At 53.6% G+C, this 22,617-nt stretch overlaps 7 protein-coding genes across 7 annotated transcripts; 4 read left to right on the forward strand and 3 right to left on the reverse strand.

Annotated features, from left to right (window-relative positions):
• Positions 1-1,619: 1,619 nt before the first annotated feature.
• On the forward strand, positions 1,620-4,952 carry MFIFM68171_07240 (uncharacterized protein; the record flags this gene model as incomplete). The annotated part of the gene is made up of 1 exon (XM_071062660.1): positions 1,620-4,952. One exon carries the CDS (start codon positions 1,620-1,622, stop codon positions 4,950-4,952), a length of 3,333 nt encoding a protein of 1,110 aa, XP_070918761.1.
• Positions 4,953-5,268: 316 nt separating this feature from the next.
• Positions 5,269-6,380, reverse strand: MFIFM68171_07241 (Endo-polygalacturonase 6; the record flags this gene model as incomplete). Its single annotated transcript, XM_071062661.1, has 2 exons — positions 5,269-5,559; positions 5,613-6,380. 2 exons carry the CDS (start codon positions 6,378-6,380, stop codon positions 5,269-5,271), a joined length of 1,059 nt encoding a protein of 352 aa, XP_070918762.1.
• A 1,520-nt stretch (positions 6,381-7,900) lies between these two features.
• On the forward strand, positions 7,901-9,270 carry MFIFM68171_07242 (HNH nuclease domain-containing protein; the record flags this gene model as incomplete). Its single annotated transcript, XM_071062662.1, has 2 exons — positions 7,901-8,593; positions 8,653-9,270. The coding sequence occupies 2 exons, from the start codon at positions 7,901-7,903 to the stop codon at positions 9,268-9,270; spliced, it is 1,311 nt and encodes a 436-aa protein (XP_070918763.1).
• Positions 9,271-11,780: 2,510 nt separating this feature from the next.
• On the forward strand, positions 11,781-13,565 carry MFIFM68171_07243 (uncharacterized protein; the record flags this gene model as incomplete). The annotated part of the gene is made up of 1 exon (XM_071062663.1): positions 11,781-13,565. The coding sequence occupies one exon, from the start codon at positions 11,781-11,783 to the stop codon at positions 13,563-13,565; it is 1,785 nt and encodes a 594-aa protein (XP_070918764.1).
• Positions 13,566-15,137: 1,572 nt separating this feature from the next.
• Positions 15,138-15,965, reverse strand: MFIFM68171_07244 (P-loop containing nucleoside triphosphate hydrolase protein; the record flags this gene model as incomplete). Its single annotated transcript, XM_071062664.1, has 2 exons — positions 15,138-15,730; positions 15,848-15,965. 2 exons carry the CDS (start codon positions 15,963-15,965, stop codon positions 15,138-15,140), a joined length of 711 nt encoding a protein of 236 aa, XP_070918765.1.
• A 639-nt stretch (positions 15,966-16,604) lies between these two features.
• MFIFM68171_07245 (GTP-binding protein A) lies at positions 16,605-17,742 on the forward strand (the record flags this gene model as incomplete). The annotated part of the gene is made up of 3 exons (XM_071062665.1): positions 16,605-16,746; positions 16,818-17,569; positions 17,701-17,742. 3 exons carry the CDS (start codon positions 16,605-16,607, stop codon positions 17,740-17,742), a joined length of 936 nt encoding a protein of 311 aa, XP_070918766.1.
• Positions 17,743-18,719: 977 nt separating this feature from the next.
• Positions 18,720-20,219, reverse strand: MFIFM68171_07246 (Paternally-expressed gene 3 protein; the record flags this gene model as incomplete). Its single annotated transcript, XM_071062666.1, has 1 exon — positions 18,720-20,219. One exon carries the CDS (start codon positions 20,217-20,219, stop codon positions 18,720-18,722), a length of 1,500 nt encoding a protein of 499 aa, XP_070918767.1.
• Positions 20,220-22,617: the final 2,398 nt, after the last annotated feature.

A 22,617-nucleotide genomic window follows, 5' to 3' on the forward strand; every position in this document is an offset into this window, starting at 1 on the left:
GGCAGTTGAGTGGCGGTTTGGGAGATTAGTACTTGGCATGTCTTCCTCTCTTCAGGGCCTGGTGTCGGCACCAACTAGACAATGGACGTACGGACGGGATAGGACATCCATGTATGCTGATCTGATGGGAAGCGGGGTTCGGATTCTGCACACAGCAAAGCCCAATCAGCTCTTGGGCTCATTTCCTGATGATTCTGCTGTTCTAGGTTCGTCCCGCGGTCTACGCTCCTCAAACCTAGGACCTGTCGGCACGATGGATACAAACGTAACGCATGACATACCTATCGCCACCACAAGTCAATCTATGAACATAAACACAAACACTCATCATGCGGTAATCATGAGGAGCGAATGACTTGCCCCTTACAGCGCTACTCCTTTTCTTGACCATCACCCACAGCAATCAATACGTCGTGAAGAACAAACTCCACGAGTTCTTGATATGTCAGGCTTCATAGAAGGACGGGATTGCCGACCGCCATGGCAAGGCAGCCGTGATGAAAGATATTCGTTTATCAGTAGAAGATCTTTTATGTATGAAGCTGGAAGAGTAGGACGAATTGATACAAGTAATAGATTTATCAGGAATAGAAATAGAAGTTATTATTAATATGTATAACTGGAAGAACTAGCTACTAATTAGAGAGAGAAGTAGGATGACCTAGCCCACAATGGCTGCTTGAATTCCCGAGAGCTTTGGCTATAACTCAAGCGGCAACCATTGCACTATCTGACCTAGTGACAGACATGCTTTGAAGCATTACGTTCAAAGCCTCTCGAATTCTAGAATTGCATTTGAGTCTCCGGACATAATTCCTGTTTCCCCAATCCGCTTAGCCATTCAGGCAAGACGCCGGAACCAATGCCATCCAGTATACGTCTGTGAAGCTCATGCGCATACCATTGTGGCAGAGTATCCCGGTAAACACAACGGCCGAGAGCAGTAATCGGAAGACTAATTAGGGCGCCGCCCTCCGAGGCCACGAGGATTAGCCACTACGTCTCCAGCCCACATTCAACCATCCACGTGACTAAAAACGACCCTACTCCGAAGCTCACGGCGGCGGAGAGCAGTAGCGGGACCATGTTCCACCCGGGACCCTTGTTTCTCTGACTGCATACGAACGGGAAGATCAGCGGGCCCAGGTTCAGCAGTCCGCTAACTGCCACCCACTTAGCCCATAGGGCCACTAGCCTGTCAGGCTCGAACTGAGGAGCCGGCGCAGGTAGATCCTGCGAGCCCAGGTGGCCCAACTGACCGCTAGGATGGTGTAGCACCGGGGGGGCTGACGTTACTCGCGACGATGACGAAGAAGGCGAGGATGCAGGCGCTCAAGAGGTTCACTGTTCGCTTGATACTCCGCCTGTCTTTGTTGGTCCGCTTCACAATTGATCGCTGATGCGAGAATCCGCATCCCCTAATTAGGCTGCGTATCCGCCGGAACCGGAAAGGGGTATAAAGATAACAAAGGGCAGACTTAACGTCTTAAGCGAAAAGAAAACAGGGAAGTCAGCAGCTCAATCGGGAACCTGTACTCAGCTTGGAAGCCTCTGTTTTTCCTCCACTGAGCCCGTAATTGATCACTCTGATTTACCGCACTTCCAATTACCCCAGCCGCATGTTTGCGATGGAATCGGGCCGCTCCGTGACAATTGCCAGGTTTCGGCAACTCCATGCCAAGCTACCGACTGAGACGTTTCGCGAGCCTACAGTAGGAGCCTACTGGGCAGGGAAAGCCAAGCCCAGCGACGTCTGGCTCGACAAGCACCCTGGCGGTTTTCTTCTTATCGACGACTTGCACCCTTACAGGTCCCCGGACGTTAAGTGGAAGCAGCAACAACAGCATGAACAGACACGACGGCAACACCCCGGCAAATGCATTCTCATTGAGAGCATCGACACGGGCGAACGCATTGTGAACAAGCGCCTCAAGAGGTATGCGCCAGACTGGGACGAGTACTGGGTGTACGAATCCTTGGGAGGGAAAGCCCCGGACGTTGTCCCGTACGCCGTTGAATACCAGACGCCGGTCCCTCCCGAGCTGCGCTTTGCACGACTCTCGGATCCTCGCGTCCAGATCCGACTTCCGGATGAACCCTACTTCCCGGAGCTGTACGCGTATGGCCTTTTTGGTGACGAAGGGGCCTTTGACGTTTCCGGACAGCCAGGCACCTTTTCGCTCTACTTCAAGCGGTTCAACGGTGGGACGCTGGGGAGCCTGATGCATATGTTCGCCAACCCCCAGATGGGCGCTCACATTCCTGAACCCTTCATCTGGCACGTCATGGAGCAGCTGTCCCGGGCTGTCATCTGGTTGCAGACTGGTCTCACCCGCCGGGATCTTGAAGCGGGTTTGATATATGCCGAGCTTGACTGGATGCCAATTGTGCATCGAAGCCTCGACGAAGAAGATGTGTTTTTGCACTTCCCCGAGGACCATGAGCGCCCTGACGCCCTAGACTGCTGTTTTCCGCGCATTGTTCTCGGACAGTTTGACCGGGCCAATATCGTCCATGACCCTCCTCAGTTTTGGTCAAAGGCAAAGAGGGCGACACGGGGACAGGCGCCTGCGGCCTGGGAGGATATGTATCTGCTGGGAAAGCTTCTTCGCCGGCTGGTCACGGTCCACGATTGCGCCGGAGAGAGTGGCAACGATCTCGATTACAACGTCGACGTCGTCGGAAATTTGTCGCGATACCTATCGCAGAATCTTGTCTTACCAGAGGGGAGTGTGCCGAGTTATTCTGATCAACTCATAAAGTTGCTGCTGCACTTCGAGATCGACATGCTCCGGGACAAACCCGAATTGTCTTGGACAGACGAAGCCGTGAGAAGCGCGATACCTGATGTCAACTTCCTCATCAACGTCGTGTTGCCGACGGCAAAGAGAAGGGTGGAAGAATTTCGGGCGATGGGACTTAAGCGGCTCATCAGCGAGGAATCTGATGGGTATTTCGCGGACGTGTCCTGGGCTAGAAGTGATCCGGACTTCGAAACGACACCATACTCTTCCGGTCATTTGGCGGAGAGACATACTCTGGACGATCTCAAATCAACGCTGAGGTGGCTATTCGGGCCATTCATCCCTGTCTGGTACACTTATGAAGGTGTCGACGTGTCCAAGATTCCCGATGCGCTACGTGAAGTCTACCAGAGTCCGGTTGACAGCAATGAACTACAAGCCGAGCGGGCGCTGGATTCGGATGAGGAGCAGAGAATGCTATGGATAAGGCAGTATCAGGATCAACTCCGGTTTGAAGAGGGAGTGGAAGAGGAAACTCCTAAGCAGGAGAAAGTCGAGCAGACCAGGAAGCATCAAGATGAACACAGAGCGAAGGAGAAACCGACCAGAGTCTGGTTCCCCGAGCAGTCCAAGAAGAAATCGCCAATGCACAAGCTTAGCGAAAGGAGCTTGAAGCTTCAACAAGAGGCTAAGACTGAGTACATCGGCCGGATCAACGTCCTTGAGCAGCTGGAGCCCGTTAAAAGCGACTCCGGACTTGCCGAGAAAGACTTTGACTACGACTATTACGGCGACAAGCTATGCGGTTGTAGTAACTGCACTCGCTATCACTATATGTTAGAGGTACAGTTGAGGTCCCGAGCCAACAAGGCGAACAAAGCACACCATGACGAAGTCATCGCCAAAATGGCAGCGCAACCAAAATTCCAGGGAAAAGAACATCTCTTACCAGAGTTTGAGCCATATGCTGAGCCGGATATTGAGCTCCTCAACCCCTTCGATGTGAATGCCGGAGTCGAGGGGTGGATACACAACCCCTTTGACCCGAACTATAAGGAAGATTGGGAGCCTGACCGGTATTATCCATGGAAGAAGTGGGATTATGGGGCCAAGGAACAGTCCAAGCTGGCTCCCGCTGCCGAGGTAGATCAGGGCATCGGACTACAGAGAGCGCCGGAACCGGAGCCAGCACCACAGCCCGAACCCGAACCTGAGCCGGAACCCGAGCCCGAACCGGAGCCAGAACCGGAGCCAGAACTGGAGCCAGAACCTGGGTCTAAACCGGAGCCAGAACCTGGGTCTAAACCGGAGCCGGAAACTGGGCCGGAACCCGAGCCAGAGCTTCAGCGGCCGGCCCCGCGTCGCTCAGCCCGAATTGCCGCGAGACAGGCCGTTCCAGCCCCAGAACCAGCCCCGGCCCGGAAACGCGGCAAAGCCAAAGCCACCGCCAAGCAGCCCTCCCCGGTGCTGGAGGAAGCAGAAGCCAAACCATCCGCTGCTCCAGCTCCGGCTCCCGCAAAGCGCGCTCGCCCCGCCAAAAAGACCACGAAGCAAGGTACACGGAAAGGCAAACCGAAAGCCAGAGCCGCGCAAGACCAGGACCAAGCGCGGCCACCGGCACCGAACTACGCCGAAGCCGCCACGCAGACCGGCCCGTCCCTCACCCGGCGCGATCCGCTCCCCAGACCCAGGGGGCCGGACCGCGAGCCGACGAGAACGGCGACCGGGAACCAACCCGCGGGTGCGGCGGTGGAGCCGCAGGTGGTTGACGTTGTCGATCCGGAGGTTGAGCGGCAGAAGCGGCGCGACGATTTGAGGCTGGCGCAGAGGAAGGAGACGTTGAAGCTTATCCAGTGGATGCTGAATAAGGATCTGGAGGAGGAGAGGAAGTTTAGGCTCCCTGAGGATGAGCCCTCGGGCGATGAACGGCGGAAGCTGGTGGAGATGGGAGGGTATGAGGAGGAGGGGAAAGAGGAGGAGGAGGAGGAGGAGGAGAAGGAGGAGGAGGAGGAGGAGGAGGGGGATGAAGGGGATGAGGAGGGGGATGATGATGAGGATGATGATGAGGATGATGATGAGGATGATGATGAGGAGGAGGCCGATGTGGGTAAGCGGGACGGCGCGTTGTGGGATGACGGGCTGGGAGGGCAAGAAGGGAATTGGCCGGCAGCAGAGTGGCCGATGGAGGAAAATGTAGGGTGGGATTAAGCCGGAGAGGTCAATGATTGGATATTATGGAAAAGGTAAGCACAGTGAGAAAGTGGATTTGGTTACCTTGCTGCTGACTGGAAACTGAGTCGTCAAGTCTGGGTTTTTCATCTTTGGCTGGTGTCGTCAGACGGGTATTACTTTCATTTTACAATTGGTTGATACTTAGGACCTTGTTTTTTATCGGACCAGGAAATGCAAACTAAGGTATCTGACTTTTCATTGTAGTCTGTGTACTCACGTAGAGTGCCGATGGTAATTCTTGAAGTTGACGCCGCCCCCAGAGATCACATCCCCCTTTCCACCCGTGCAACCCTCACTCGTCCTTGATCTTGAGCACTGCTTTCCCAAAGTTCTTGCCTTGGCAAAGTTTCACGAAGCCCTCAGCCGCGTTGTCAATACCCTCGGTCACATCGAGCTTGGCTTTGATGCTCGCCTCAGCCAACCACTGCTGCATCTTCGTCTGATGGTCCTGCTCATACTTGTCCCAGAAACCGTGATCATACACAATGAAGCCACGCATCGTCAGCCGCTTTCTGACAATGTTGTAGAGGGTGCGCACGCCATAACGCTGCTCCTCGGGGACATTGTAGTTTGCAGCCTGCACCTACTGTCAGTTATTTCGCCCTCCATAAATCAGGGGTCCCCCAGGCAACTCACCATCCCGCAAGCAACAATCCTCCCAAAATCGTTCATTGCACCTAGCGCATCCTCCAACTGCTCCGCCCCCACGTTGTCATAATAAATGTCCAACCCATCGGGCGCCAACCTCTTGAGCACGTCCCTGGCCCTCTCCTTCTTGTAATTAAACCCGCCATCAAACCCCAGCTCCTTGACAATAAACTCCAGCTTCTCGTCGCTCCCCACGCTCCCAATCACCCTCAACCCCTCTCTCTTCGCAATCTGCCCCACTATCTGCCCAACCGCGCCCGCCGCGCTGCTAATAAAGATGGTCTCCCCCTTCTTTGGCTGTCCGATCTCGTACAGCGACGACCAGGCCGTCATACCCGGCATGCCCAGCGGGCCGAGGAACAAACCCAGATCCTTCAGCCCGTGGCGGTTGTGCACCTTGGAGCGGATCCGGCCCAGCTCGCCCTCCCGCAGCACGGCGTACTCCGCCAAGGGCAGGTTAGCGATGACGAGATCGCCGGGCTTGTACGCGTCGGTGTCGGACCCGAGCACGCGCGCCACCGTGTCGTTCGTGATGGGCGCCTCGAGCTCAAATGCGGGACTGAAGGACGTGATGTGCGAGGGACGCATCTTGCCGCGGAGGTACGGGTCGAAGGAGGCGAAGAGGATGGAGAGGGTCACGCCGCCAGGAGGCGGGGAGGAGATGTCGATCGGCCGGTCCTCGACTGCGAGGTGCTCCCCTGCGACCGGGATCCCGGTGGGGACCTTTTTGAAGATGAGAGTTTTGTTGGTGCTCATTTTTTGGCGGTTGCGGTGTAAAATTGGCGAACGTTGAGAGGTTGAATTTTAGGGATGAGTTGATGTCACACCAAACATGAATCGGGGTTTTATGGTTGAATTCCTCTAATTAAGCCAGGATGCCATTGACTCGAGAATCGTCCAGCTTTTGTACCCGGGACAGCCATGGCGCCGTTTTGGATACCTGCGAGATGCTATTGGCTACCGGCATTTAGATTAGGATGGGGTTTTCTTGATGTTGCAATAACGCGGCAACCCGTGTCGTCGGTTGCGGAATTAAGGTTGGATTTCTAAGCCGCCAAGCATCGTCGACATGAGAGTGATTACCAACCTCAAAATCCGAAGCCCTTTCCGTTTCCTTGGCACGATCTGATTCTGTATTTCTCGGCCAGAACAACCTATCAGCGGCAAGAACACCGCATGATCTACGATGCAATGGATGCACTTTTACTGCCCGAAGTAGTAACATCTTTCGCCATCCGATGCTTCACTTCGCAGAAGAAGACTAAGGAACCTGTCTCGGGATAGGATGCGCCATGCGATCCGCATTGAAGATAATAATTTAAATTCTTGTACTGCTTACTAAGGGTATGGCATGGGGATAAGGCAGATCTGGAGCCGTAAGTAACCATTGCCAACATGTCAAAGTCAACTTGGTAATCCACCTAGCTAAAGTCGTTGGACACCACCGTCATCGAGTTTCGCTCATGTCATACTAGACTGATACGCAACCAAACGTAGACTTGAACACAATGAATACTGGTTGGGGCAGCCCGCAATGTCAATGGGTCGGTGCGGGGAAGCTGGAACCATTTCTTTGTTCGTTAGCGAGCGTTGTGTAGGTCCGGAGGCTACCAAAAGTGTCGATCTCAACGCGAACTAGTGATTGATGGAACTTCTAGATTCAAGATTGAGCGATCATGTCGTCGGCACAGTTAGGTTGCTCTGTTAATGTCCAATTATACGGTATTAGTGATGTAAGGTGATTACGTGTCGGTCTGATATAGAGCAATGAGAACCTACTACTGCTTATTGTTGAGCTTGGCGTTGTCTACATTGCCTTGTATATCAGCCTGGTTGTATGAGACGAATCTGGGCATACGAAATTTCCCTTTACGTTTGCAGTCCTGAGCTGGGTAAGCTATGGCTGATTTGTTCTGAGCTTTCCCTAATTCTCCCCTCGATGGAAAGTAGGTGACGCGTAATCCAGTCCCGTGACGGCGGCTGGCTTTAAACTACTTAGGGCTAAGGTGACAACTAATTATTGCATCATCGTCTTCGCAGAACATGTGCGCGAGCCCTGCATTCAGCTGCTTAAAAAAAATCCCACCCCCCATCTCTCCAAAGCTTTACTACTAGCCAAACCCAAAAAGAATCTCACTACAAGATCAACCAATTGAGCAGCATCCCTCTTCCATCCACATCACACCCACGTTATCACCACAACACCGCGTAACCAAATACCAGTTCCTCTGCCACCTCTGTGCTTCTTCTTCAAATAACTCGCGCGATTACCGACAATGTCGTCGTCGTCGTCCTCCGGCCCAAGCGGAAGCGGTCCGCCGCCCATTCCGAAGAGAACATCGAGCAAGCGAGCAAGAAGCGACCTTCAGAAGGACTATAAGCGTCTCCAGCTCGACCTTGAGCTAGCCAAGAGGGAAGTACGGCCATCGACCAGTTTTGACGCTCGTTACTGGACATCCGCTGCCGCCGCATGTGGGGCATCGGTCGAGTGTCTCCATGCCGAGGCTAAACTTGCTGTCCAAGACTGGGTGGACAACGGAGAAGGACCTGCTGCATCATGGTGGGCGACCAATGAAGCGCGCCGTATCATCGAGCAGATAAAAGCAGCCACTTTGGAAAAGTCCCTCTACACAAAGCAAGCCGAGAGGGTCAGCCAAGGCGGTCCCATCAGACGCGCATTTCAGGCCATGTTCACAACAAGCCAACTTGGCATCTGCGCAGATAAGGTTGGGATGGGCGCACGCCAGAGATCGGAACAAGCAAAATTCAAAGATGATCTTATACAATTTTACGGCGCTGCAACAACAAAACCGAACAAACCAAAGGTCATCATCTCCGTCCACGATACCGCTACCGGCTACGAATTCCTCAAGCCACATGTCACTGCCGCACATTTGTTTCCCCACAACCTTGGTCCTGATGTCTTGGTTTCGCTATTTGGCGAGGATGTTGAAGGTGAGCTGATGACGGTATGTATCTTTGTTGGAGAGCCCCGAGATGATACAGAGCATTGATTTGTTTCCTCCAGGCACGAAATGGTCTGCTGCTTCAACCCGATGTAGAGTCGGCTCTTGATGATGGTGCTATCGCCATTGTCCCCGACCTACCCGATGATCCCACGACCGAACAAGTAGCAGACTGGGAGAGAAAGGAGCCCAAGAATTATCGATGGCGCATCATAGATGAAGATGCGGAATCGCTCGAGACGGTTATTGCCCTCGAGAGCCAAGGTGCACCCAAGAACATGACCGTTCGGGACCTGGACGGCCTGAAGCTATCCTTCAAGAATGACAACCGTCCGAGAGCAAGATACCTGTACTTCCTCTTCGTCGTTGCGCAGCTCAAAATGGCATGGAGACATGAGTACCGGAAAGATCCCGCCAAAAAGCTGAAACCCCAGCTAGGAAAGGGATTCTGGGCGACGCGAGGAAGATATCTCAACCGGGGGCTTCTCCTTGCTCTAGCCGAGGAAATCGGCCATGACACATCATTCCCAGAGAACATACCGCCTCTGCCCGGAACCGACCACGACACCCAACCCCAAAGAGACGAGGATGGTGACGGGGAGGCTGGACTCATTGCAATAGCAAAGATCATCGCAGCTCAGAGACGAGGCGACGAAGAGGAGGACGAGGAAGAGGAGTAACGGGGGTTGGGGGGGGAACAGGTCTACGAGCATTGTGTTTGTGTGTTTGTCTGTATAGATAGATCAAGTTATTCAATGGAATGTATGCGTATGGGGCTTATAAGACGTAATCTATCCCGAGCCTGCCCGTGCCTGCGATAGCACTATCGGCCGCGACTAATCCCTCCCCAACCTCGGCACGCGAAGGAGTGAGACAAAAGAATCACCATCCCGGGCTTTCCCAGAGCTCGGACATGACGGTCAGGATACACAAGCATCGCCCGCCAAGCCGATACACGTCAATAAACACAGCACTTCTGGGGAGTTGTGGACTTGGCAAATTTCCAAGTCCAGGAGGCGGCCCCCAAGACCACAGGGAGCAGCAGAAAAGCAAGGAGCTGGGAGCGAAAATTCTTTGGCAAATTTCAGAAGGCCTGTCCTGGCTCCTTGCCAAGAAGAGCATCTTGTCCCGGCCCAGAAAAATCCGAGGGATTTTGTAAACAGCGTGAGTGCATTACGTTGTGGAGAAGATGAAAGAGTTGTGAAAGACAGTCCGTCTTTGTGGCATTGGGCCACGTGCCGGCCTTTGCATCGCGGTTATTTTCGGTTTTGTCGCACTCCATCGATTCTCAGAAAGCCAAGCATCCGGTGGCCAGATTAATCATCTCTCTTGCGTAGCACGACAGCCAACACAGGCCTTATCTTCGTGATCATGACCGTGACCGTCTGGTCTTCTCAGCACAACAAGACGGAGGGCGATTCTGCGTTTTGGAGAGTCAACTGGATTGGTGGATTGTTATGGCCGTGTGCCGATTTGTTGCTGCACGAGGCGAACATCAGCCCCTCCGACCAATGCGCCTACGCGAGGGCTTTTGCAGTGTCTCTTCGCGGCCCGCCTGAGTCAACGGACCCTTGAACTCGCCATGGAGAGTACAGTAGGCTGCAACTGGCTTGGCTAAGTGGACTGCAACTAGCTTACCTGAGTGGACAGAGGTTGGCTTGACGAGAGACGCAACACCAAAGACAAGATCCCGTGAGAATTACAACTGCGGTAAATGGCACACCGAACGGTTTCGGAATCTCTCAAGTCCACCGGAAGCCAAGGAGCTGGGGGAGGGCACACGGCCGGGCGGGTGAAGGCAAAATTCGTATGGAAAAGTCCAATTCAAAGCGGGACGTCCCCCTTAGAAATCGGTAAATCCCATATAATTAAAACGCGACCTAGGACAAGAGCCGCAGGAGCACGCCGTCCCGCATTTTGGAACTTCAGGGATATTTGGATGGGAAAACTGGTAGAGTGAATGCACTCGTAATGAATGAACAATGAATGCTTGTTGGAGGCAAATTGTATCGAATTGTCAGACAAGCAACACCATCACACAGTTGCGATCGCATCAGCCCACTGCCCAGGCACCCTGCTACTGTACACTGATCCAGAAAGAAAGCAACCCCCTGCGATATAGAAGCAACAACAACAAAGACAAGAATTGCTGCGAACGCACTCTGCCAGCGGGCGCGTTGGGCTTAGCGTCGGCCGGAGACGCCGCTTTCGTCAAAGGTACCATTCCTCCACATTCCATCCTCCTCCAACTTGCGGGCCGGTCCTGACTGCGGCGCTAACCCCGCATTACCCCCAGTTCTTGGCTTCACAAGGGACCGAGGTTGGTATGGGTGTCCCAGTCTTAATTTGGCATCTGATTGTGATTGATCTCCCGAGCACGTATCGTCCGCATCAGGAGGCAGTGGTCTGGGGAAGCCGTAGAAACTAGGCGGCGAGGCGCACGAGGATGACGCGGTGATCTCCCGTTGTGTGCACCGGGACGACGAAGCTGTAGAGTCGAATCTAGACTGCTCAGTTTACTGCTACACTACGATGTGAAAACGTAACTTGCAATCTCCACACTGTTCCTGAAGATCGAGCCCAGCTTGGGGCGTTGCAGCACGTGGGTCGATCGATTTCACCAGGTTCTTGGCTTCGGACAGTTGGCTTGAGGGCATCGGAAATCGGCCTACAGGGACTGGGGAGGGTAACAACGCATCAGAGGGAGGGTGGGTTCCTGGGCTAAGCGAAGAATGTCTGCCAGGGTTAATGCAGTTGAGGTTGCAGCGCGAGAAGAGGTTCGCTGTCCCGGTTCAGTTAGGACCGCATTCCTGTCGCTCAATGGTTACCCCATGGAGAAGTGCTCATATCACGGCCTGCGTTACTAGGGTAGAAGCAGCACTTCATCGAGCTGTCTTATTGGACCCCAGGAGTGAGAAGGACGCCGTCGTAATCTTACTCCCCCCTATCTCACCAACACTCCACCACAAGGAAATGTTGTATTCCGAGTAGACGATCTGCATCCGTGAAAGACCAGCATGTGGAGGCCGCCATACCGGATCTGTTCCTCACTTCTCTGCTGGGTCCCACAGGCTGGGAACAAGACGCGGCATATTAAAGCTGCCTGTCTGCCCAGAGTGGGAGCCAGAAGGGTTTGCTCCCGTAGCCGTCCGCATTGTTCTTCGCCTGCGACTGCTGTCACTCGTTTGCAATGCTTTCCAGAACGCAAGCCGCGGCCGGGTTCGTCCTGGCCGCAACCGGAGCCCTCGCCGTCAACCCCGGCGCCGCCATGGTTGAGACGCCTTGCCCCGGCGCGGAATGCAGTATCCCGGAACCTTCGACTTGTATCCGTGCCTGCCTCGACGAATTCTCGCCACAGCACGGCTGCACTGGCGCTGACGACTGGGACTGCTACTGCGCCAACTACCGTGCGATCACCAGCAAGGCCTTCAGCTGCATGTACAATAGCTGCGGCATCGACGACTACAACACGTTCAATAATGCTGCCGTGAGGGCCTGCGAGTGCCTTGGTGCGGACTGCCCGTCGAGTTCTACTGTCGTCGTTACGACTACTACCACGTTCGCCTCCACGTCCTCCACCATCACCCCTGCCCCGAGCTGCCCGCATCCTTGCGCTGCAGAGATCTCTGCCGTCCCTGAGTGCGGTATAAGCTGCATCTCCTCCGCCGCCGGTGCGGTTGGCTGTGATGCCAACGATTATGACTGCCGGTGCTCATCATCTGCTGCCATCCAGCAGAGCGCTATTGGCTGTGTGCTAGGCGCCTGCGGTCTGGGGCAGGGTCTTGAGGTTGCCGACGCCGTCAAAGCTGTCTGCAACTGCGTTACGGCTAGCCCGACGACGGCCTGTGAGACCTCGACGCCCACCATCACCGTTGACACTACCACAACCTCAGAGTCAGAGTCCACCTCGATTATCACCCCAGCGCCTACCTGCCCCCATCCGTGTGCTGCTGAGATTTCCGCCGTCCCCGAGTGCGGCGTCGCCTGTATCTCATCAGCTGCCGGCGCTGTTGGCTGCGATGCCAGCGACTACGACTGCCGCTGCTCGTCCTCGGCTGCCATCCAGCAGTCGGCGATTGACTGCGTTCTCAACTCCTGTGGCCTCCAAGACGGTCTTGCCGTAGCGGACGCGGTTAAGGTTGTCTGCAGCTGCGTCAGCGCCAGCCCCACCACCGCGTGCGAGGATAGCACTAGCAGTACCTCCTCCTCCGGCACCACCGACCTCTCCACCACGACATCCGAATCCTCTACCATCACATCCGAGTCTAGCTCGATCATCACGCCCGCACCCAGCTGCACCCAGCCCTGCGGCGCCCAGATCTCGGCGGTGCCGTCCTGCGGCGTGAGCTGCATCGCGTCGGCCGCGGGCGCCGTGGGGTGCGGCGACACGGACTACGCGTGCCGGTGCTCGTCGTCGGCGGCGATCCAGCAGTCGGCGATCGGGTGCGTGCTGGGGGCCTGCGGGCTGGAGCAGGGGCTTGCCGTCGCCGACGCCGTCGGGGCCGTGTGCGCCTGCGTGTCCGCCAGCCCCACGTCGACCTGCGACGAAACCTCGTCGTCCACGACCTCGGCCGACGATGGCGAGGACACCCCCTGCCCCACCTCGTTCATCACCACCACCAAGGTGATCGAGGTGACGACCACGACGTGCGAGGAGGACGAGGAGACGTCCGCGCCCGTCCCGTCCCAGCCGCCTGTGGATGATGGTGATGACGACGACGGTGAGGGTTCCGACTCGGATGACGAAGGTGGAGATGGTGGCGGCAGCTACCCTGTCCCGACACCGTCGCTGCCACCTGTTGATGGTGGTGACGAGGATGACGGTGGTTCCGGCCCAAGCACTACCAGCAGTCCTGGCGGTGGCTCGACCACCGCGCGGAACCCGCCGGTTGCCACGGCCGGTGCGTCCAATGTCATGTTGGTCGGGACGGGCTGCTTGGCGGGCGTGGTTGCGGCTGTGGTGGCTTTTATGTAAGCGGATCATATCATATTGGGCCTTTTCGCCGGGAGGAAACGGTTCCACGACAAATGAGTTCTTAATTGATGAAGTAGTACATGTAATTTCGGCTTCTGCTACATAGGAGGGTGATGAATAACGCTTCACAGCGGTTTAAATGCACAATGACCTTCTCCGCGTGTGATTGTGGCGGGATTACCCCTCTTGGTCCTGACTCCTACATGGATTGAAAGGACGTATGACCCTTGGGGCTTAATACAGACGCCTACCTACTTCATTACCCTCCACCTACGTGGATACTTATCCCAAGTACAGAGTATCCAACGATATTAGTGTATGATGTCAAACCTCTCCGGGCTAGTTGACGGATGTATCTGAGCTTATTCTACGATTCCGTATCAATTCACTGAACTTCAGCAGTGCCTGTTCCTACCACCCATAACGGCATTTCTTCCTTGTTATATAGCCAGTGTCCTGGGTCCAGTTCTACATGTCCCTCATAGATGAAAATGGTCTTGTTATGCTGTATAGGTATTGAGGTAAATGGCCACGGTGTTTGGACCCCTGAAGCGACAGTAACCGAGATCACCCTTCGTCATATTATTCCATCGCCGGTAAGCTCTAAGATAGCGTAAAATGGATTTACAAAACTTAATTACCCCTTGGGCGACAATTTCCAAAACATCATCCTTGGTCTTGTTCCTCACCTCGGTAGGCATCTCCCGTATCTACGCCCCTCGATGTATCATTGTGACGGTGGGACATTGCGGCCATCACTGCAGGGTAGTTATAACGTGAAAACCGGATAGTCCAGGAAAAGTTACCTAGTCCCTGGTACACACACTCATTCTGAAGGCCGGGTGTGGCCAGCCGTGTGCGGCTGGCCTAGGTGCGTCGCACACAACAGTACGCAGCCCGTACGTATGTACATAGGGGTCTCCAGGAAAAGCCTTCAGAATCAGTCTCAGGTTCTGTTGACGTCACGCCCCAAACAGCCAAGGCTAGCTCGAGCGACTGCATTGTGTTAAAGTCGTGGAAGAGATCCGTGTTTATCAGATTGCCGGTCCTCTTCGCCTGACTTGGTAGGTGACACACAATCTATCGGCCAGTTTTCGCCCTTTCATTTGCGTAAACTAATCCGCAATCTGTGGTAGTGGCGTCGACATTTTGGTGGTAACCACCAGTTACGAGTGGTTCCAAAAAACTGAATACCTACCTAGTATCATCAATCTGGATCGAAACATAACGATAACAGGACACTGTGCCTCACCGCACCGCCCTCTCAACAACCAATGTCACAATGCAACAGATATTTTTGCTTCCACCCGGGTCTCCTCTTGTGTCGATACCCTGCCACACTCATCTCTTTCCTCTATCCATATGGGTTGGAAGTACCCCGGTCGATCAATTCAAGATAATCTCCACTTGCAGCCTCCACCCAGCAGATACACCACGGTCGCCTAGAAGTCTAGCATGTCTCTCAGAAATGCTTGGAAGCCGCGCAAGAAGTTATCAGGTACCTAAAGAAGAAACATAAACAGTTATTTTCGTGATGAACTTGAAGTATTGTGTTGGGAGCCAAAGATGTTTCTATAAAAACGAACAGATGCCGGCCTTGCGCACCTTTCCCTTGGTTGCTACCTGCTTGCCCGCCGTCGTTTTTCTGACCGCGCTTCTCAGTCTTCTCTGCCGGTACCGTTCGAGCTCCTGTGCGAACAGGAGCAGTGGCTGTGCGTCTTCGCTACTCTGGCGCGCAAAATACTCGAGCACGGGCTGGTGACTCTTCCCATCGTTGAGAAACCTGAAGATCTCGGGACCGTGTGGTAGCAACTCCTTGCGTGCTCCCTCAAGCTCCGTGTTCCGTTTCATAAGCATCTTGTAATCGCTGTCCCTCATTCTATCCCATCGGGTTGTGACGAAGGCCACGCGCGGAAAGAAGGGCTCCCCGCATATCGCTTTGAGGAGGCGGATGTTGACCATGTCAACCCCGTGCAGACGCCCACCCTCGATGCTGTGGAAGTAGATGACACCGTTGACCCGCTCCTTGCCCATTTGTCGGAGCTGGTCGGCGATATCCTGTAGGACCTCGAGGTTCTGCTCGGTCGTATTTTTGTCCGCGAGCCCGGGGGTGTCGATGATGGTGAACTTGAAACCCTTGGGAGAACGATCACGGTCTAGCGTCACTGTATGGTTGAATGAGTATATGCTGCATTTCTCTGTGCCTTTATTCAAAAGGTGATGAGCAGGATGATCAGTAAAATGCCCATTTACGGCGTATGGTAGGAATCAATCCAACCTACAAGGACCAACACCACGCCCAAGGTTGATGTCGTGCCGGCCCGTTGCGGCTCTGGTAAAGGTCGATTTGCCGGCCCCATGAAGGCCAACTAGCAAAATGACAACATTCGAGGATGCCATGACGGACAGCTCAATACAACCAGGTCCTTCCCCTCTTTGTGTGGCGCTTGGGCAATGATGGTTCGAGAAGTTATTAGTCCTAGGCGATGCCCGGGAAAGCGTTCTTCATTAAGGATCTAAATGAAAATAAGTTACTCTGCCATTATGACGGCGGGACCAACGCATCAGCCCGGGGGAATATGTAGGGCGACTGAGTTCTGTGAGATGTGGCAGGGATGTGAGGTTGGGTATGAACCTGGAGGGGAAGGTGTACGAATATTCACTTTGGTGGGGCGCAATGCTGCCGCTCATCGCATCCATTGGATTTACTGTTGACGTGGCGGCTCCCGCGGCCAGTGCATTCGTGATTTTTTGTTTCAGCGAGCCGATTTGATGTTGGGTGCTTGGATGCGGCTCAACGATGCCCGACCACAACCGACACTGGCCCAACGTGGCCTGCTAACCAACGGCGGGCCTTGGAGCAATTTCGAAGAGGCAGGGAGGGGAAAAACGGCAAGGGATGAAGGGCTAAAGGGAGGTGCAACTGAGGATCTGCCTCTGCACTCTTCCCTCTCCACCCCATCTTCAGCCAGACCTCCCAGGACTACTGTCTCTCAATCAGGCTTTCGATAAACCGGCCAAGCTGAGGAGCCCAGAGCGATGGCGCCGTCAAACAACAAAAACAACGCTGAGGATAGTGTTGTGATCGCGTTGCTCGGAGTGACCGGAGCTGGTAAGACGACATTTATTCGACACGCATCCGGCGATACGACCCTGAAGGTCGGGCATGGCATATATTCATGTAAGCGAACTCATTGCCGCCAACTTCCTAGGCACTACCAAATGGCTGGTGGCTTAGCTATGAGTTTATAGGCACACAAGAACCCCAGGCCATCCGGTTCCAATTGGACGGACGTTCGATTGCCCTAATCGACACCCCGGGTTTTGACGACGACACCCGTTCGGATGTGGAGATCCTCGAGCAGCTTGCTAAGTGGATGGCCGAACAGGGGCACATGATAAAGAAACAGCTTGATGGCCTCATCTTGCTCCAGCCGATCACCGCGCACAGGGTTGGCGGCACCGAGCGGAAACGTACGCGTCTCCTGAAGAATATTCTCGGCGAAGATGCCTACAAGCACGTCATCATTGCCACCACAATGTGGGAGCAGATAAAAGATGAAAATGACATGAAGGAGCGACTCAACGGCCGCCGAGACGATCTCTGGGGTGATATGGTGACCCGAGGTACTGAGATTGTGAAGCATGCAAACAACAAAGACTCGGCGCACGAAATTATCCGGAAGATCATTCGCATTTCCGAAAAGTCCGGGAAACTCCATCCTCTGCTACAGAAGGAGTTGGTCAAGAACCCGCTCGTCGTCGAGTCGACAGCCGGGAAAGACGTGAAGAGACAGCTCGAGAACAACATCGAACTGACCAGACGTGAGCTCAAAGAACACGTGAAGAACCGCCCTCCTCGGCCCAAATCTAAGCGGAAAAACATGTCCGAGGCAAATTCCAGGGCCCGGATAAGGTGGAAAGAGTGGCATGAAGACAAGAAAACGCTGGAAGAGAGGTTGGATATGCTGCAGTTCCGACTGAAACGGCTGAACTCGTTATCTGTAAGTTGCAGCCTCTCCTCCCTTCAAGTTAGATAGGCAAGGGGAAATCGGGTACGGATTTACAGGGTCAATCAAATCACGAGGCAGGGAGACTCACTTTCTAGCGTCACTGACCCCCTGCTTTCAAACAGTTCAAACTTAGGAACTTTTGGGTTTCGCTCTTTGGTCGTTAGTTGTCTCGCCTAAACACATTGCATTTCCGCACAGTACATGTCACTCCGTGGGACGGCTAGGGGTAGGTACTGTCAGAATGCTGGACTCATGGATATGGACTTGTCTGTAATTTGCTTGTGGAAGACTAGCTAGAATGATACTGCATCCGGGCACTGCTTCAGCCGACTACGGGGGTTTCTCATCCAGTTTGACTGAACCTTCATCACAAGGCCTAAAATAGTCCCTCCCGGATTCACAAAGAGGGAAAGAGCAGTCAGAAACGCCTCTAGACTATACAAGTAGGGCAAAATCATTGTTACGGGATACAGCTTTAAGGAGGAACCATTGCCCTGTTGGATGCGTTAGAGTATACTGTGTGCTCGTTGAGGTTTTCAACATTGCTGCGAAGGCCTCGAGCTATTTACCCTATTCCATATTCTTAACAGGTTAGAGATGGTTACTGGTTACTGAATGGATGGCGCGTCCCTATCAGGCAACCTGTTATGGCAGTATCCGAAGATTGGGACTTCACTGTCACGGCGCTGGCTGCCACAGCGTGATGGACTTGGTATGAGTCAGGTTACAGATATAAACTCGGGAACTAATTATCTTCTTAGCCGCCGCAGCACTTGCTGCGGCGCCATCTCTTCTTTGTCCTCTTGAGATCAATAGAAGCCTATCTGAACCAACGGCAGCGTATTTCTCTGTTGGACTCCTAATATTCTCTCCGCTAATTATGCCAATAACTCCTGTCCTTTGATAACTCGCAGGAGAACCGTTTTATTAAGTAGTCTCAAAACTAATTCCACCGCCGCACCCAAGTCTTCATTCCCGTTCAACAACCAATCTACATCAAACGTGTAAAATTAAAAGTTCTCTCCGCCGCAAAAAGAGAATGACAACAATCCAAGAACACTCGTAAATCAAGAAACAACGCAGGTCCGCATGAGAAAATATCCATGACTTTGACAGCACGATGATAGCCACTTGATCTCGGTTAAGCAAAGTGGGGGATATTCACTGTCCAAGTGGCAATAAACACGTTGGAATCCAGGGAGACAAAAGTCCGAACCGTCTCAACCAAGATAAAAAAGCGGGCGAGAAGGTATACCCAGCAGAGAAGGGTGCCTCCGAGGCCCAAGAGGGAATGAACCGTCTCATCTTTTAAGTGTAAGAGTCCACCGAGGAGGCGTCCGATCGGGTAGAGGAGGACGATCATGCAGGGCAGAGTGAGGATGTAGATGCCTGCGCACCTCCAGAGGATCTGCTCGGCGCGCGTAGGGAAACCGAGGTTCCATCCAGCCACGTGCACGGCTCCAAAGAGGGTTGCGGCCACGAACAGAGAACCCGCGACGCCCAGCTTCTCGTTGTCCAGCTTCTCGTTGCCCAGCTTCTCGTTTCCCAGCTTCTCGTTGTTCAGCTTCTCGTCGTCCGGCTTGTAATTGCCTGTCTCCTCATCACCCTGCTTCACACTGCCCATCTTTTCGTCGCCTGGTTTCTTATTGCCCAGCGTCCCATTGCTCATCTCCTCGTCGCCCGCCTTCTCATCACTGAACTGTATCCGAGTGTTGGATAGTGGTGCTCCTTCGGGCGGGTGTGTGTTACGGATGACCTGGAGCTCCTGGGCGGTGTCGAAGAGGATCACCCAGGCCGCACTCATCTCGACCGCCTCCAGCCCCTGCTTCACCTCTTCTGGGATTCCACCTTCGTACGTCAGGATTGTAATCGCCACCTGGACGTGCTTTGGCTTGTGCCAACATAGTAGGTAGATGACGAGGGCACAGGCGGCTAGGGCGAGGACATTGAGCTCGAGCAGGGTGATGGGGAGGCGTCGTATCGCCCTAGTCGAAATCTGGATAATGGACCACAGGATCTGGACAACGGCGATAAGCTTGAGCAGCGGATCGCTTTTTGATTTATCGCAAAGCTCATCACGAGTGACGTTTGGCAACCGCTTGAGGTGGCCCTTTTTGCGGAGGAAGATAACATCGTCGGCCGTTAGGTGATACGGCTCTCCTCCTTTCCGCTTTTCCGATGACACGTTGTACCGTATTACGAAGCCACCCATCGCCGTGTAGTGGCCGTGGACCATGGTCCAAGGGACTTTATCTTTGGCGGCCAGCTCCCTCAGTTCTCGTCCAACCTTCTTAGCGATACGGCGCTGATCCCAAGCAATGGATATAATGAGCTCGGGCGCGAGTACAGTAACCAAGGCCAGCTTGGCACTCTCGCAGGCGCTCTTAAGCCCCCACCGGAGGTCGCCTTTCCAGCCGGGGTCGCGGCCATCGCGTTGCTCGGGGACGTTCGGATGGTGGATGGTCCACGTGCAGGCGATGAGGGTGAAGAGACAACCCCATAAGATCTCCATGGTTCCCCGCGTGTTGGGGCTCGAAACAAAGTTGACTGAATCGACAGGCCGGGAACAGACCGGGTCAAAGGTGGTGTAGCCCCAGCCCATAGCTGCGAAAAGGCACCACAGGAGTACGTGGACGAACATCTTCATGGCCGATGTTGAAATGAAGCAATCGAGATAGTACAGGGACGAAATGGGAGATGTTGGGCATCACCCCGCGCTGAAGCTGGCACCTGACAAGAAGGCAGTGCATACGAGGTGATTACTTATTGGCTGGGCCCATCGCAGCCTGCAGTAGCGGCGGCCGTTGTCAACACCATTTCGCCTAATGAATATTGACGAGGAAGAGAAGAGGAAGAATTCAGTTACATCTTTGAGGAAAAAAAAAAAAATCAAACACAAAATGACCCACAACCTGCGCAGAAGCCAGCGTCCAGATAGGAAAGCATTGCAGATACTCTTCCGTCCGAGAGGGATGCAAGTTGACATGGAGGAGAGACGGGATGATGAGATGGCAACGGGGCAAGCCCAGACAACCCTACCCCCCAACCCCCAAAGCGCATGCAGTCCGAGGTACGTGACTCGATCTGTGATCTTCGATCTCATGTTTGCGTTGACTTCGTTGGCCTTGTCGCAGATCTCCTGCAGGGAAATTGACACCAATTGGTGAACTCCTCCACTCGCCGTCAGGAACAACCGCTAGGGTATCAATCTTGTGAATAGCTGGCATAACGCAGCGGTCGAAGACAGTAACAAATACGCCGGAACTGTCAATAATAGCCAAGACGCTGCTTTGGGCGTGCAGCGTTGCGGAGATGATTGTCTGGTTGCTTCGCATCAGCTCGGTACTCGGAGCAGCTTACACCGTACAATCTCCTTTATACCATAATATACCATCTTAAAGATCGTAAGCTAATATCTAAGCCGAATAATATAGAGAAGTTCATATTTAGTTATATCCTCAGGTCTTTTAAGCAGCTTTAGCACTGGTACCGCCGTAGAGACAACAAACTCTTCCTGTAGACAATACCACCGAAGCCCGCAGTACCTACGTGTCCTATCTATCCTCTGAATCGTGGCTTTAACCTGTTCTAAAAAGATAATAAGTAAATAAGAAGCTCTATCTAGCTATATATATAGTTCTAGTAACCTACTATATTTTAGTAATAGTAGACTGCTTACTGTAAATACTGTCCTATACCTCCTATACTTCACTTACTGCAATGTCTAAGATCCTCTTAACTCGATACTTACTCAACACTCTGTCTAGATATATATAAGGTTATCCTACGTCAAACAAAAAGCTAGGTCTAACATTATTCTCCTCTATCTAACTATATCCCATCTCTATCAAACGGACCTCGATTATAGTCTAAGAGTATTGGCTAGATGGATGCAGCTGGTCTCTAGGCAGCAGAAGGGGGGGTTTCCGTGCCTCCAAGTTTGGGCCGCAGGTTCCATCTCGGCGGCCAAGAGAAACTCGACATCGCTGTTCCTTGCGCTGGTGGGACGCCATGTCTCCGTTCTCTGGTTGTGTCAACTTCATCCGGGGCAAGCCTAGGAAGGAGCAAGCAGAAAATGAACCTCCATCGAAAAAATAAAGTGAACCAGACGTATTCGTGGCCTCAAGAATCGAGCCAGTCACACCGCCCAACCTCAATGACAGACACGCCGACGAAGCGAGGCAACGATGACAGGCCGACTGCAATCGCGGAGGAGACGCAGCAACAATCCATCTACTTCTACGCGGCTCCGGCCATCGGAGCCCGCGAGTGCGTTGGCTGCTTCAGCGTGGCCGACGTCCGAAAGCATCTTGGTCAGCCACCTCCTGCCAAGAACTCGTCATTGCAATACCGGTAGCGGATGCAAGTGGCTACCGAGCTGAAGCGACAAACCGGCATCGACCCGGCTGAGGATCTTGTCTCTGTCGTGTCCGAACACCATTTCCGTCTGGGCTGTCTCTGCGCCGAGTCACACCGCGAGTGTGACGATGCAGCGACAGCATCCGACTCCACACCACCCCATGATTTTGGGGACTCCTCGACAAACACTCCGGGTAACGACTTGGAGAGCTTACGATTTTCGGCCACGCAGTGTTGCTAGTTTTGCTCCGTCATCTATGGCGGCATCAAGGCCTGTCCGCAGTGGGACGCAAGTTGAAGAAGCGTCTCTACCCTGGCCAAAGCATGAGGAGGCACGAACAGCCTCAAGTTTCCACTCTGTGGATGTAAGATCGAGTTCTTCAGCCAAAAGGACCCGGTGCTTGAGTTCTACGCTGAATATAGAGAGTCGAAACCAAGGTGCAAGCTCTTCCCCGTGCGGGAAGAGCTTCCGGATCCAACAAATATCTCTAATTTAAGGGGTATTTGTCCAGAAAAACTTCAAACACTGCAACGCTATTCACACTTGCAAAGATTCCAGGGGTTCGGGCTTGCCGACCAAACTGCTCGACATACAAACTACGACCGGGAAGTATGCCATCCGGCTCGTCGAGACAAGGGACTTTGACAGCGAGGTAGCAAAGAAACCATACGTCACACTT

Source organism: Madurella fahalii, assembly GCF_045866475.1.
Source record: "Madurella fahalii IFM 68171 DNA, scaffold_4, whole genome shotgun sequence".
Classification (NCBI taxonomy): domain Eukaryota; kingdom Fungi; phylum Ascomycota; class Sordariomycetes; order Sordariales; genus Madurella; species Madurella fahalii.